The following is a 17737-nucleotide window of genomic DNA, read 5'->3' as shown; positions in this document are numbered from 1 at the left end:
CTGCCTGTCTGCGCATGCGCGCAGATTAACAAAATTTCACCCTCAATGAAATCGCGCCTAAAGAAGTGTAACTTCAAAAAATAAAAACGAAAAAAAAAAAACGTTTTTGATAGTGGGGGGAAGGGAAAGGAGGTGGAGGGTTAAAATTGCGCTGAACCTTATTTTTTAATCACATAGAACGTAAAAAATAAAAAAAAAATTAATTCTGGAAATGCGTGCCTTTTGTCCATCCTAAGGGGGGTACCCTTTGGTGGGTAATTTAGAACATTAATAGACCAGGAAGGATCTGTTTTTAGGTGGATGTGAGAGGTGGCATTCGGATTTTTGCGGATAAAGTTAGGTAATAACTTCGTTAACACATTCACGGACACGCTGTCATTTTATACACGTATTCTTATGGAGTAAATGACTTCTTATGCAGTCATGACCGTGAATGTGTTAATAATAATTGACTTATGCTCCTTCTCAAATATGAACGAAACATTAATAAAAAAAATAAAATATTTAAAAATTTCAAAAAATTTTTTTCTACTTTCTTTGCTTATAACTTTAAAACGATTCATTTTGGAACAAAGTCGTACAGGAATAAAACAAAGATAATTAAATTTTCTATCAGATACGATTGGTTAAAAATGTCTTAATTTAACACTCTTGCTGCAAAATAGCAATAAATATAAAATAAGGGGGCAAAACAAGCATGTCCTTATTCAATGTTTTTCCATCACTTAGGTTACACTTGGAACCTTCCTAATTCGCTTAGAAAATTTTTGTAATGTGCTAAAACCGTCCACCAAATTTCATTAAAATTGACTTACTAGATTTTGCATAATAATTTTGCAATATAAACTTTTTTTCAAAAATTAAAATTTTTTAAAATATTGCACAACAAAAACTAGAACATACAAAGATTTGTCAATTTTTTTACATATAAAGAAGCACTACACCTATCTAATACACTTTACAGAATTGAAATCGGATTATTTAAGCAGCCTCAGCAATGTTTTAAAATTATAAACAATTTTTTGGCTTATAAACAAATTAGTGCTGTCTCCAGGAGGGGGTGCTACGGGCTTCTTTATTTAGATGGACTTACCCAAGTTTTTTTTATATATTTTGACCCGTACAACACGAATTTTTTTGGGTAACAGTTGATCCGGATGTCGATAAGATTGTTGTAAACAAAGAACTTGAGGAATTACATAACATCGATTTTTCGCAAAATAAAACATTTTTTTGTATTTCTTGGGTAATTTTAAGTAAAAAATGTTCTTACAAGTTTTTTCGTAGGATGCATAGTTTTCATTTTTTGAAACATTCAAAAAATCGAAAAATTGCAATTTTTGAACGAGAATAACTTTTGATTAAAAAATAAAATAGCAATTCTGCTGACAGCATTTGAAAGTTTAAGTCAAATTATACCGGTTTTAATTATTTGCATTGCTAAAAAATATTTTTTTTATTATTAAACAAAGCTATTTCTTTATAAGCCATAAAATTGTTTATAATTTTAAAACATTGCTGAGGCCCCTTAAATATTCCGATTTTAATTCTGTAAAGTGTATTAGATAGGTAGAGCATCTCTTTATATGTAAAAAAATTAGCCAACTTCTAAATGGTCTACTTTTTGTTCAGAAAGATTTTAAAAAATTTGAACTTTTTTAAAAACATTTACATTGCAAATTTATTATGCAAAATCTATTAGGTCGATTTTAATGAAATTTGGTAGACCATTTAAGTAAGTTATAAGAATTTTCTAAGGGAATTGTTAAGGTTCTAAGTGCCACCAAAGTGGTTAAGAAACATTGAATAACAACAGGCGTATTTTGCCCCCTTATTTTGTATTTATTGCTATATTGCAGAAAAGGTAATATCTTAAGACATTTTTGACCAGTCGTATATCATACAAAATTCAATTATCTTTATTTTATTTCTGTACGATTTTGTTCCAAAACGAACCGTTTTAAAGTTATAAGCAAAGAAAGCAGAAAAAAATCGATGTTTTCCGAAATTTTTAAATATTTTATTTTTTTTTATTAATGTTCCGGACATATTTGAGAAGGAGCATAAGTCATTATTATTACTGAAGATGTCACCTAACTTTATCTGCAAAAATCCGAATGCCACCTCTCACATCCAAAATACACGTTTTTTTACGGATTAGTCCTGATTTATAATGACAGAATTAAAATTATACTAATTATCTTAAAAACAAAAGATATTTATGATTGAGACCAGGCCTTTTAATAGTAAAGTTATAAATAAAAAAACCGTATCTTTTATATCAGTTATACTAATATTTGACTTACCCTGCTCCGGTTAAAGCGCAACACGATTGTATATGCCATTGTTGTTGCTTGATGGAGGTCAAATCTAATTCTTTCGAAATCTCCGACGCCGACATTGAACCTTTAACGTCCTGTTTATTGGCATAGACTAAAACACCTGCTTTAGATAATTCTTCATTAGCTAACATTTTGTACAATTCTTCTCTTATCACCGACAACCGTTCTTTGTCTGTTGAATCGACTACCACTATAACGAACTGCAATAAAAAAATTTTTGTAAAATAATACATTTTATATTATTTTTAATGTTAAGAGAGGTATGGCTTGAAATATTTATTTTTTTATTATTTCATATAAAAGTGCATAATTTCAAGGATACTCTCTGAAAATTTCAGACAGTTCGGAGTAAAATTACCAGAGATACAGAGTGTTGAATATCCCAGGCGCGGTTCCGCGTCAGCACGCTTGAGAAACATAAACAACTGTTCGCCTTCTCTATTGTAGATTACTCCGCAGTTCAAACAACATTCCAATGTGCATCACTTTAGTATTTGGCAGACAAATAAGAAGATGAACATGCAGTTGTCAAAACTTTAAACGCATTATTCTGAAACTGAAAAACTGCTTTTTCAAATGCGGTAAAAATCTTCAAAATTTATCTAAGCGTTCCATAGTAACTATATATAGTTGCAGGGCTCGCGGAACGCAAGAGGTGCGCGAACATAGTGAATACGTGCCTTAATGTTTACATCTCCATACCAGTGAGAATTTTACTACTTCTTATTTTCGAAATAGCCTAATAAGTAATATGCAAGCTAGGAGGCGTTATTTAATTATTTTCAGATATCTAGTTTTCTTTGGAAAATATTAAATACAGGTATGTATTTTTAATCATGCATTACAAAATTAGACCAAATTAGCAACATAATACCGAAAACCGCATGTCGATACCTTTTTTCTATAACAGTTGTTTAAAATTTACACGTTCCTTAAGATATCTCGAGATAGAAAAAAGGTATCGACATGCAGTTTTCGGTATTATGTTGTTAATTTGGTCTAATTTTGTAATACAGAATTAAAAATGCATACTTGTATTTAATATTTTCCAAAGAAAACTAGATTTCTGGAAATAATTAAATAACGCTTCCTAGCTTGCACATTACTTATTTCGAAAATAAGACTCTTACATTGGCGAAAACGAACTGTTTTCAACAAGACCAAGTATGCAAAATTCGATTTAGCATTACCGGATATTTTTCATAAGAAGGTTCCCACTCACCCCCACCTCTTATTTGCAGAGGTAGACTTAAATTTGTGAAATCAAATATGCGCAGCATTTTATGAAGAATACGATGATTGGATTTCTAGTACAATTTCATTGGGTAAATTTTGTAAAATTTTGATTTTTTAAATTTTGATATTCAATTACGCCCTCTAGCGGTGGACCTACAATTATGAAAATAATTTCCAGGCTTTTCCCGAGGCAACTTTTGTTATAAATATTTTTCTCTCAAAGCTGTACTATAAACGGTTCCTGAGATATGGCCGAGAGCCATTCTTATTGGGACACCCGGTACATACAACCAAACTTATATGGAATCACTGTGTACTTTAAACCAATATTTGTTTCTTAAAAAAAACTTGTTATTAAAAATAAACTAACCGATAAAACAATGAGATAACAACTCATTACGTTATAGATATATTGGTTGTATTAGTTGCCAATTGAACAATAAAAAACTAACTTTTGCGTTCAAAAACAAAAATATGCCTTATGTGTGGTTAATGAGTTTCGGTAGTGATTAAGAAATAAATTTATAACATTTACGCGCAATCCTCTGAAATACCATATAACCAAAATATTATGAAATACTTGATAAGAAATTAAATAAAGTAGTTATTAAATTGAATCAATTATTAATATTTCGTTTCATATAAATATGACAGTGTCATGTTTGCAAAGCAAGGTATATTATGAGTATAAAAACTCCGACTTTGGTAGTTGCTGGATTGATTGAGGAGCTCAGTAACTATCAGTGCCGGTCCCTAGCCCAGATAAAGGAGGAGGGTTTTGAGTCAGGAAGAGCATCCTGCAGTAAAAAGTACATGTTGCATTGCATAGTTGGCCCTATCGCATTTTTGATTTATGTTTTAATTATTTTACAACTAACTACATACAATAGTTACTATTCTTGTAACTACTACAAGAATAGTAACGAATCGTCTTGAGAAAAAACTTGATTTCTACCAGCCAATGGAGCAAGCGGGAACAAATGATCACCTACAGAGCATTAAAACGGTAATAGAAAAGACTATCGAATACAATCGACCACTCGTTTTGGCTTTTGTAGATTTCCATAAAGCCTTTGACACGGTGGAAGTTGACAAAATTCTGGAAGCACTACAAGCATGCCGCATTGACTACCGATACACAAGGTTAATTTACAATACATACACGAACGCAACTATGTCGGTTAAACTACATAAAAACACGGACCATATCCCAATCTGCAGAGGAGTCCGACAGGGCGTTACCTTATCGCCTAAACTGTTTACCGCAGTACTAGAATATGCTTGTAAAAAACTTAACTGGGAAGAGCGAGGCCTGAATATTGACGGTAGAAGATTAACAAATTTGAAATTCGCAGACGAGATAGTTTTATTCTCTGACAACCTTAAGGAGATATGTACAATGCTACATGAACTTCAGTTAGTGTGTGCCAGTGTAGGTCTTAAAATAAACATCTCCAAAACAAAATTCATGACAAACCTAGTACCTAGCGGAAATATCAATATTGGAGACAACGAAGTAGAGCTAGTGGAAAAATACATATACCTTGGACACGAAATAAAGATCACAAGAGACAACCAAACATGCGAACTACGAAGAAGAATAAACCTAGCATGGGCAGCCTATGGAAAACTCAAAGACATCTTTAAAAGCGATATACCCAATTCTTTAAAACGTAAAACATTTGACCAATGTGTGTTGCTTGTGATGACTTATGGTGCCGAAACTTTGACATTGACAGCTACAACTTCTAAAATGCTACAAATAGCCCAGAGGAAAATGGAAAGGTCAATGCTGAGTATATCGCTTCGTGACCGAGTTAGAAATGAAGATTTAAGACAGGGGTTACCGATGTAATTTCCCGGACACGTCGCCCGAATCAGTGATGGGAGATGGACGAAGAGACTACTTGAGTGGAGGCCGAGATTAGACAAGAGAAGTAGAGGAAGACCACCTACTCGTTGGACTGACGATCTCAAGAAATTGGATGCAAAGTGCTCAAAATAGAGCACAATGGACAAAAATGAGGGAGGCCTATGTCCAGCAGTGGACGCAAAGGGCTGGATGATGACATACAATAGGAAAGTTTTAGAAATTCTTTTAGAGACGATAAACATTGAGATTGGTCGTGAATATCTTTCGAATACTGAAACTCTGAAACCAATGAAAGTAAAACTTTGTTTGAAATATCGTTAGTACGTGTTTTGTACATAATATATTATTGCAAGCGCGGCTCCTCCTTAGGGTCAATTGGTCAATGACCCCCCTAAAATAATCTCATAAAAATACCAATTTTATTAAAAATATCTTTTATCTAAAACTTCACTCTGAAATATAAAATTCTCTCTCAGCAGTCTGCATTGGCAAAACAAATATAATAGATATAATAACGTCGCGCCTCGCGCTATACACAAGCCCGTGGCTGGGCCGTATTTTAAATTGTCTATATACAGTTCTTATGGCTTATGGACAAATGCATGTAAAATAGAAAAGAGACGGCAGATAGCAATTTCGTGGGCGAGAGTGGGAGTGACCTTTCCGTCGTATACCTCTAGTAGAGTCGACGGCCTCACGTTTAGTTAGTTACCGTCTGCTGACCGCACTTCACGGCAGGTCTATATCGATCGCGGCGTATTTGCGTAATTTATTTTGTTTTGTTGGATTTTTTTGTGATTGTAACAAAAACAAGATGAGTGTTGTTGACGAAATAATTGCCTTAAAATCTGCTGGAACACTAAATTATGAACGGCGGCTTGAGAAAAAAGAAAGTGGTCGACCAAAACCAAACATGAATTTAAAACAAACAACAAAGGATAGGGGTAAGGACATTCAAAGATATTTTAAAGAATCAATGTACAATTTGTGTGATTGGATTTGTGGCTGCAGTGTGAGAAATGCATTTTTTTGCTATCCGTGTTTACTGTTTTCGAATGACGCTGTATGGGCGAAAAATGGAGTAACTGACATTAAGCATTTAAAAGTGAAAATTACAAAACATGCCTCTTCAACTACTCATATAAATTCATCAATGAGTTACGCAAGTTTAGGACGTGTTAACATAAGACAGCAACTTGATAGTGTATATCGTAAATCTGTGCATGACTTTAATGAATTGGTATCTAAAAATAGGTATATTTTAAACAAACTAATCGACTGTGTAAAATTTTGTGGAGTTTTCGAAATTGCATTGCGCGGTCATGACGAAAGTGACAGCTCCAATAATCGTGGAATTTTTCTGGGCCTTATCGATTTTGTTTCTGAACTGGATTTAATGTTTAAAGAACACATTGAAAAAAGTACAGTATTTAAAGGAACATCGAAAACAATTCAGAACGATATTTTAGAATCAATGTTAGCCATTGTGCATACTCATATCATGAAGGAGATTGGCCAGACAAATTTTGTGGCCATTCAAGTAGATGAGACCACAGACAGCTCCAATAAAACGCAGATGATTATCATATTGCGATATGTATTAACTGGTATTGTACATGAAAGATTTTGGAAATTTGTTAACCCCCTAGGTACTACAGCACAACATTTAACTAATGTAATATTGGAAGAACTTCAATTATTAAAAATTAATGAAGCACCTGAAAAATTGATTGCCCAAAGTTACGATGGTGCATCAGTCATGAGCGGTAAACTGGGAGGAGTACAAACAAAAATTAAAGAAATATACCCAAATGCACACTTCATTCACTGCTATGCCCATCAATTTAATCTTATCCTCCAAAAAGCGGCGAGTCAACACAAACCGATAAAAATATTTTTTGCAAATTTACACGGATTTTCGTCCTTTTTCGGCCGATCTCCAAAACGTACGATGGTTCTGGATAGAGTGGTTAAAGTAAGGCTACCTAAAGCTGCGCCTACTCGATGGGCTTTCAATACAAAATGTGTTGAAATTGTATACACTTATAAAGATGATTTAAAATCTTGCTTAGAGGAAATTATTGATGAGGAGCAAGATGGTAACAATATAAATCAAGCAACTGGTTTAAAAAGACATTTGGAAGATGAGCATTTTTTATTTTGGTTAAATTTTTTCCATAAAATAATGCCCCATGTTGATATATTGTTTAAACAATTGCAAATGCGAGACATTGATGTTATATCTGTCAAAAATTGTATCCTGTCTTTTAACAACAATATCCAAATAATTAGAAATACTATTTTGGAATCAGAAGTACCAAGCACATCAACAGCAAAAAAAAGAAAAACTACTGCAGAGGATCCAAAGCGACGAACTGCACTTGAAATTTGTGATATTATTATATCTGAAATAAATCACAGGTTTAGTTTCAATGATCATCTCATGATTTCACAGTTATTCTACATAGAGAAATTTGAAGCATACACTACCAACTTTCCGCAAAATATTTTAAAAATGGTGACGGCTAATTATCCCACAGTGAATATTTCCAAACTAAAATCGGAACTTGAAGTCTTATATTGTCGTGAGGATTTTCGCAATAGTGCTGGTGCAGTAGCCATACTTCAGCTTTTTATTAACATGAATTTGTCTGAAACATTTTCTGAAGCAGTGAAGTTATTAAATATTTTGTGCACACTCCCTATGACAACCGTGGAAAGTGAGAGATGTTTTTCTACTTTAAAAAGAGTAAAAACATTCCTGCGTAATACGATGGGACAACCTAGACTTAGTGCCTTGTCTATGCTGAGCATCGAGAAAACGCTTGTCAAGAGCATTCCAAATTTCAATGAGAAGGTCATAGACTATTTTGCAGAACTAAAGGATAGAAGAATTGACTTAAAATATAAAAATATTTAAAGTAAGTTTCGTTTTAATAAATTTACAATTTATTATACTATAAATATTCCTATCTATATATCAGTCAATAACCTGTTCATACCATTTTTCCTATATTTTTTAAAAGATTTACTCTAAAAAAAGACAAATTTAATTTTCGGAAAACTAGGGTAAATAGTATTGAGTTTTATCTAAGTCTGTATTTTTTATCTAAAATATAAATGCTAAAAGATCTTTTAAATACTTTAAAAAATCAACAGTTTGAAGTTTTCAAACCAAAATGACCCCCCTGAAGATTGACCCACGAGCCGCCGCTGTATTATTGTGTATATTGTGATTTTTTAAAAACGTTTAAATTTATTTTGTTAGAGTGACCTTGAATAACATGTTGAGTTCATTATGTTTTATTGATGCCAGATCCAGTCATATGACAATACACTACAAATAAATATTTAAACAGCTTTACACATTAATTTTAACCAAATTATACAAATTATATAATAACATGTAAATTATTTAAACAATGTGGTATGTCCCAACTGCCGGTTATAGTTTTGAGCTTTACGTATGTACATCGTTTAAAGCTTAAGAGGATAAGCGCATACTTTCGGCTCGAATGCTATTTAAATGCATTCATTTTTTTCGAATCCTGAGAAAACTAGTATTTTAGAAAAATTTAAACGCAGAGTGAAAGATTACATTATTACCGAGGGCCGAAAGTCCCTGAAAACTTCTGTATTGTTTATTTTAATAAGTTACGGGGGTGAAAAAAAAAAGAGAAAATAGAAAGTGATTTTCAATTTCAAATATCTCATTCAAAAGAAACTTTTTGTTTATTCTAAGGGACTTTCGGCCCTCGGTAATAATGTAATCTTTCATTCTGCATTTAAATTTTTCGAAAATATTTATTCAGGATTCGAAAAAAAGGATGCATTTAAAAAGCATTGGCCCGAAATTTTGCGTCTACGCTCTTCATTACATACCATGTATATTAAATTAACATTTTTTATCATACAGTATATTTTGTATCACACACATATAGGTTACTGTAAACTTGCCAAACAATATTTTTAGATATAGTCAAAGAAATGAAACTGAAAAAATGGCAAAACCTCGCAATTTTTTCGTCCAGCATCGATTTGTACAAAAATTTGGGAGTAGGCTCATTTCACCCTCTAGTTCATTTTCTATATTGAGCCGTTGTACGCTTTTGGTTTTTTAAGGGTGAAAACTTCCCCTAAAAAAACTACTTGTAAAAAATTATAAAATAACATTTTAAACTTTAATACAGTAGAACCTCGATTATCCGTCAGGGCACCGGACCAAGGGTATGACGGATAATCGAAAAGACGGTTAACAGAACATTAAAAAAAAGTTAAAAATTGATAATACAACTCTTAAATTTTATTTGTTTGTTTTGTTTAATAATACAATAAGAGGAATTTGTGTTCGTGTTAATATTGTCGAATTTGGTCTTGTTTGGTCCTGTTTGTTTTACTGATGCTTCACATTTTGCAAGGGCTGAATTTCTTAATCGGCGTAAGACCATGCAATCTACTTTATTGGATTCTTCTTGTCGAGAATACAACTCGATAAATGGTTGCATGTGCGATGCAGCTTCTCTAGCTTCTTTAGGCAAATCTTTGTTAATTGTAAAACCATCATCGACATCGCCACCGTCAAATTCCAAGTTTGTGTCAGCTTCTGAAGCTGCTTTGTCAGGCTCTGTTTTGCCATTTCAACGATTCCATCATCTGTCAGCAATTGATAGCCGCTTGCGTCCTCACCACAAATTAACCATCCCTTTAAGTCATCTTTAGACAACGAAAACACAACAGTTGATTCAGCCATAACTTCATTCGTTACCGCACTGTACATTTCAGCGAATTTCGTTTGACTTATCGTAATGCTAAAAAAAATGAATTGATGACTCAAATTTTTTCTTATGTACTCAATACAACTTATGTACGGACCTTGACGGTTAACAGAGGTGACGGTTAATGGAGAGACGGATAATCGAGGTTCCACTGTATTGTCAACATTTGGTTCTTATTAGTTACATAATGATTGTTTTATGCTTTAAGATATACTATCATAATATTTCTACCCTTAAAACCACCCTGGTTGGAGCTATATACAGTATGCCCCTGTAAATTGTATCCATATGGAAAACTTTTTTATTATTAATTTTACGAAAAAAAGTTATTCTTCATAAAAAGCTCTGCATGGTCCAAAACCTAGGATTTAACCATCAAATATCAAATTTTTTGAATATTATACGAGGTATGTTAAAAAGTTTGAATTTCACTCAAGAGTAAAGTAGCTTTATTTTTCACAATATTGAAAATTGCTATTATGAAAAGTTGTTTGGAATTAAAAACTATATTTTATTATGCAATTACATCCTTCTAATTGAAAAAACAATTTTTAATTATGATTAACATTATTTTCAGTTATTGTATAAAAAATTACTTATCTTACAAGAATAATTTCGGCTTTTATCGATTTACATAAAAATTTGGGATTAGGATTATTGCACCCTGTACTTCATATTCTATAACATGCTCAAGGGCGACGATTATTTTTAGGGGTGTAAACTACCCCTTATTGTCAAAAATTATATAAAAATATTGTTAACTTTAATATGGGTAAAATTTGGTTTTGATTGGCTAAAAATAATGATTGTTTTATGCTTTAGGATATAATATCATAATATTTGAACCCTTAAAAACCACACTTACGAACATTACAATTTTTATAAGTAGATAATTTAATAGATCTATACAGAAAAAAAAGTAGAATTAAAGAATTACAAAAACATTTTTTTTTATTTAAATTTAAGGCGCATCAACCTATATGGTTATTAGCGCCGCTCGGTATTACAAAGTTTATGTTTACAATTTGTTGATATATAGATAGATACATAAATTATTAACATTAATAGTCCTGTCGCCAGGGGGGGTACAACGGCCTCCTTAATTCAGATGGACTTACCCAAGTTTTTTTTATATATTTTGACCCGTAGAATACGAATTTTTTGGGTAACAGTTGATCCGGATGTCGATAAGATTGTTATAGACAAAGAACTTGAGGAATTACATAACAGCGATTTCTCGCAAAACAAAACATCTTTTTGTATTTTTTGGGTCATTTTAAGCAAAAAATATTTCTACAAGTTTTTTCGTAGAATGCATAGTTTTCGAGATAACCGCGGTTGAACTTTCAAAAAATCGAAAAATTGCAATTTTTGAACCCAAATAACTTTTGATTAAAAAATAAAGTAGCAATTCTGCTTACCGCATTTGAAAGTTTAAGTCAAATTATATCGGTTTTGATTATTTTCATTGCTAAAAATTAATTTTTTTATTGTTAAACTAATCTATAAACACATAGTGTTTCCCGTGCCTAATACATGCGTTTTAACGTATGCTACCTAGAAATTGCCTCGCTTGCACTCGTAGCTACTCTACCTACTCGTTCGATTTTAAATGAGAAATCATTGAAAACATCACTCACATACTAGGTGTTTGTAGCTTTGTTTAACAATAAAATAATAAATTTCTAGCAATGAAAATAATCAAAACCGATATAATTTGACTTAAACTTTCAAATGCGGTAAGCAGAATTGCTACTTTATTTTTTAATCAAAAGTTATTCGGGTTCAAAAATTACAATTTTTCGATTTTTTGAAAGTTCAACCGCGGTTATCTCGAAAACTATGCATTCTACGAAAAAACTTGTAGGAATATTTTTTGCTTAAAATGACCCAAAAAATACAAGAAGATGTTTTGTTTTGCGAAAAATCGCTGTTATGTAATTCCTCAAGTTCTTTGTCCATAACAATCTTATCGACATCCGGATCAACTGTTACCCAAAAAATTCGTATTCTGCGGGTCAAAATATATATAAAAAAAACTGCACGCTGGGGTTTGTTTTGGTTGGATCAGGGAGAGCAGCATATGTGCCTCCTGATGAGAGACTAATAAGTTTCGAAACCGGTAGAGGTGCTTGCAGCACTCTCTGATTAGACTAGAACATGGTTCGGCTGTATTTTCGTTTTGCAACGAAATTGAAAGTGGTTATTCATTTTTGATTTACATTTACTCTGTGTGGAGTATGAAGGGAACCATTCTCGTTGGAACTTTACCGCGCTGAGCAGATGGGACGTGAATTGTAAATTGTAGAATTCCCTCATCTTCCTTAGTCTCAGCATCCGTATGGCTTGCAAATTGTAGAAGCCTCGGAGGTGTAACCAGAGAAGGTTCCCATTGTTTTCATTCTGGTGGGATATTCTGTATGCCATTAGAGTGAAAACTTACGTCTTTTTATATAAAAAAAACTTGGGTAAGTCCATCTGAATTAAGGAGGCCGTTGTACCCCCCTGGCGACAGGACTATAATACATATACGTAGATTTTCATATACATTGATTTTTACAACAGTGTTGATGTTCATATTTGATTGTAGATCCCTATTGATTTCAAAAAACTTAAAACTGACGAAAAGTCACAGTCCTCTTTTAAACACTCACGTAGCGTTATCGGTAGTTTACACTTTTTACGGTTATTTGCATATGCCGGGCATTCAATGAATACATGTTTTACACTTAAGCTGTTACCGCACATTGGATTAACACTTCCAGTAATATGGTATTCATGTGTTAGGCGTGTATGTCCTAATCTCAGTCTGTTTATTATAGTCTGCTCTTTCCTGTTGGTACACTTACTCTTCCATCTTGTAACTGTTGTTTTTATGTCCCGCAACTTTTGTTGAGACTGGTTCCAGGTTTGAAGCCACCGTTCAGTTAGTGTGTAGTTTATCCAGTGATGAAAATCTTTCTTGTATGTAGTGTCTGTTAACTCTTCGTTGTTAACTGAAGATTTGGCTACAGCATCTACTCTTTCATTACCATGTATACCTATATGCGACGGAATCCACATAAACTTTACTATGGCATTCTTTTGCTGAAGTTGGTATAAATGGTTCTTTATCAATCGCAACAAAGGATGGGTTGGGTAAATGGTGCCTAAGCTGCTAATAGAACTTAAAGAATCTGTTATTATTAGGCATCTGTCTATGTTAGCATTTATAGTATATTCTAATGCTTTGTAGATTGCGAATAGTTCTCCTGTGTATATTGTGCTTAAATTCGAGATTTTGTATGAAGCAGTATAGTCATTGTGTACGAAAGCACATCCAACTCCTTTTTCTGATTTGGATGCATCAGTGTATATATGTTGATAATTCTGATACATATCAATGTTACTATAAAATTGTTTAACCATAGAGGACGCATTCAGTTGATTACTAGTCTTTGTTAAACTCATGTCTAAAAAGGGTTTTCTGACAATCCAAGGTTACAAAAACATTTATTTACTCAAAAATACGAATTTACAAATATGTAGAAGTACAAATACAAATAGTTTTTAAGTCATCTTCCAATATACGAACCAGTTCTGTGGTATTATACATGCATTGAAAATGTTCCATAAGCGGACTATTCGAATATGTATTTTGAAAACAAATTGGTTTTTTAAACATAGCTCCTTCATTCTTGGCGATAAAAAGTTTTGTCAAAAATAATTTTGTAGGATTTTTAAAGAGCTATAAGACTGTAAATTAAATCCCGTTAGATCCCTTAGTTTTTAATTGGGGTGGGTTTAAAGGGCTCGAATAAGGGGGTGTTTGCTCGTAAATAGCGGTTTTTAACAGCTATATCTCGCTAATTTTTCACTGTAATGAAAATATATGCACAATATCATTTTAACTATTAAAAAAGCTACAATTTAGTAGTCTACCATTTTTTTTCGTGTCTCCAGTATTTTCGGAGATATTTTGAAGTAAAATGTGAAAAATACGAATTTGCAAAAAATCAATTTTTCTTTAAACTCCAATTTTTCTAAAATTAGGCCTTTTAAATAGGTCAAAACTTCTTGGGTGGACTGACAATATAAATACAGGGTGTCCCGGAAAATAGTGCGTTCCTTGAAGGTATAGGTAGAAGGCACCATGTAGAACAAAAAACTCTTATAACATTTTTTTCTAAATGCAACCGTTTGACCAAAAAATTAAAATGTATTTTGGTATGTAAATTTAAATCTGACAACTATGTGCGGTACGCAAATTTAAGCATAGACAGTCCCATGTAAATAGATAGAAGATACTAAGATACATAGTAAACAGGTAGTTTTAAAGAATCCTGTTTAGTGTTTAGTGTCAATGCGAAAATGTTTTCGAATAGTGAGTGTATTACCTATTATGTTATTACCTATGAATGGTGTTTGTGAAAGGTTACTTGAAACATCTATTCGGTATAATAATTATTTTCAAGTAAGTACAACTTAGTTATTTCAGTTCACAAGTAAACAAATTACTGACACATTATCTGGTGTATTTAAGTTCCACTGTAAACTATTAAAACTATGTAATTCAGTTAAAGCCCTCAGCAGTACTCAGCATTCAACCCATTTAAACCTTACTAAATACATAATACTAGTTTAGTTAAAAGACGTGTTTTTATGTTAAAAGATGTGTAATTCGTTTAAAATTATGCAATAGGTATTTCAATACATTTCAAAAGAAAATAATTTTAGTAAACAAATCGTAAATACATAAGTATTACCTACTATTAGGTTGGATTACTTTAAATACTGTTAATCACAATCACAAACGAGTTCTTATTATGTTATTATTCCGTAGTGCGTTCGATGTTGCCAGTTTATTAAAATTTCCAAACATTAAAATACAGGTATATGGAAAACAATGTTAACTTTTTTTTGGAAACGGGTAACTTTAGAAAAAAATGGTATAGGACTTTTTTGTTCCAAATTGTGTATTCTCTCCATACCTTAAAGGAACGCACTATTTTCCGGGACACCCTGTATACAAGGAATTGCAGAAAGGTGAAGAGCAATTTTTAATTAAGAGGGTAGTTAGGGGGTTATTTTCACTGATTTTTCCGTAGAGAAAAGCAGGTACCGACCTTTTTTTGATCGTAAGTCGCTCTATTTTCATGCTAAAATTTTTTTATTATTATTCTTTGAAAGGTTTAATTGTATACTTGAAAAAAGGTAATTTAAGTTTTCCTAGAAAGATGCAAAGTTTTCCCGTTATTTGGCTTTGAATATTTCAAATTATGTATATGACGAGAAAAACTAACCTTTAACATGCCGTATCTCGGTTTGTATTGGTCTTAAAGATATTATAGAAAAAGAATTTAGTTTGTGTTACTAAAAGATAAAATTTTGTTATCTGCAGTTTTTTTGATTAAATGCGTATTTTTCGAGGTATTCTCAAAAAATCCTCTAAAAAAGAAAAACTGTTACATTCAAGCGCGAATAACTCGAAAAATATTAGTTTTACGAAAAAAATGTAAAAAAACATTTTTTTCTTAGAATTACTTTTTACATCGATTTACATGGTTAAAATGTAATAAAAAATTCCCACCCATGAGATGAGGTGGCAACCACCCCCCAAGGTTTTAGCGTATGATAGCGGCCTGATATAGAAAATGATCCTTGGACTATTCCCTACCTTCTGTGAAAATTTGAAGTAAATCCATGCTGGACGAAAAAATTGCGAGCCAAAATGCTTCATTTCCTCGACTAATGTATAAATAGTCCAGAAAGCCACTGCGCATCCGCTAGGAAAAATATTCTAATTCGGAATTTTTGCACAATCTTACTCAAAAAGGACTCCTTTTAACAAATTTGCATGTTGCCAGTACCAAAAGGTGGTCAAAAATTTTTTAAACGTTTTTTTTTGTTTTTTTCCTAAAATTATTTTTTTTGCATGGAACAAAGTTTTTTTAGGTTTTTTTGGATCATTCCAAACAGAAAAGGTCTTTAGTGACTTTTCTCTACAGTTGATAGTTTTTGACATATAAGCGATTAAATATTGAAAAATTGCGAAATCGGCCATTTTTAACCTTCAAAAACTATGTGAAAAACTTAAAATTTGAATGTTGCCAAGGTAGGTAGATATTCTTTAAACATCGATTGATAAAATCTCGAAAAGTTTTTTGCAATACAGTATTCAAAACGCCTTTGTTTTTTAATTTCTAATCACGCGTGCGCGACACCGTTGCATGTGTATCCTGTATGGTGCAAATGAAAGGAATAAATTCGTTATTTCGTAAACCGGCGACTTTAAGGAAAAATCCCGAAACAGGTCGATTTTTATTTTTAAGTTATGATATTGTGGCATATATGGTATACTAGTGACCTCATCCGTCTGGGCGTGATGACGTAATCGATGATTTTTTTAAATGAGAATAGTGGTCGTGTGGCAGCTCATTTGAAAGGTTCTTCAATTCTCTATTCATGAATGTAAACATTTACATAATTATTTATACAGGGTGTCCAAAAATTTTTTATTAAATTAAATTATTTGACAAAAAAAGAAGTAGAAGGACACCCTGTATAAATAATTACATAAACGTTTATATTAATGAATATAAAATTGAAGACCGTTTCAAATGAGCTAGCACACGACCCCTATTCTCATTTAAAAAAAATCATCGATTACGTCATCACCCCCAGATGGATGACGTCACTAGTATACCATATATGCCACAATATCATAACTTAAAAATAAAAATCGACCTGTTTCGGGATTTTTCCTTAAAGTCGCCGGTTTACGAAATAACGAATTTATTCCTTTCATTTGCACCATACTGTCGGTGGAAAATAGTGTCGCGCACGCTTGATTAGAAATTAAAAAACAAAGGAGTTTTGAATATTGTATTGCAAAAAACTCTTCGGCATTTCATCAATCGATGTTTAAAGAGTATCTACCTATTTTGGCAACATTTAAATTTTCAGTTTTTCACATAGTTTTTGAGGCTTAAAAATGGCCGGTTTCGCAATTTTTCAATATTTAATCGCTTATATGTCAAAAACTATCATTTTTAGAGAAAAGTCACTAAAGATATTTTCTGTTTAGAATGATCCAAAAAACCTAAAAAAACTTTTTTCCATGCAAAAAAACTAATTTTAGGAAAAAAACAAAAAAAAACGTTTAAAAAATTTTTGACCACCTTTTGGTCCTGGCAACATGCAAATTTGTTAAAAGGAGTCCTTTTTGAGTAAGATTGTGCAAAAAATCCGAATTAGAATATTTTTCCTAGCGGATGCGCAGTGGCTTTCTGGACTAAAACAATTAGTTTAAATTTTGGGTGTCACGTTTATTGCTTGCATTCTATTTCCAATATTTTATGAGAATTTCTAGGAAATATTTGTACATAGAGTATTATAAAACACACCAAATAGTATATTATGTAATGCACCAAATTGTATTTTAATTACTCTTGCATTATTTGTTTACCAAAATGATTCGAAACTAGAATAATTTTGAAAGACTAACCTAATATTTTAAATTATTCCTATGA

The 17737-nt window shown here is 32.1% G+C and overlaps 1 protein-coding gene across 1 annotated transcript in view; it reads right to left on the bottom strand.

Moving 5' to 3' along the window:
• The window catches only part of LOC126887478 (ADP-ribosylation factor-like protein 5A), a 63105-nt gene that overhangs the window by 27257 nt on the left and 18111 nt on the right, over positions 1 to 17737 (bottom strand). The window contains exon 3 of the mRNA XM_050655034.1: positions 2307 to 2542. Within this exon, the coding sequence (XP_050510991.1) occupies positions 2307 to 2542 (236 nt within the window). The remainder of the gene's footprint in view (positions 1 to 2306; positions 2543 to 17737) is intronic.

This window comes from Diabrotica virgifera, chromosome 6 (assembly GCF_917563875.1).
Source record: "Diabrotica virgifera virgifera chromosome 6, PGI_DIABVI_V3a".
In the NCBI taxonomy this organism is placed as follows: Eukaryota; Metazoa; Arthropoda; class Insecta; order Coleoptera; family Chrysomelidae; genus Diabrotica; species Diabrotica virgifera.
This window is presented reverse-complemented; position numbering and strand designations above follow the sequence as displayed.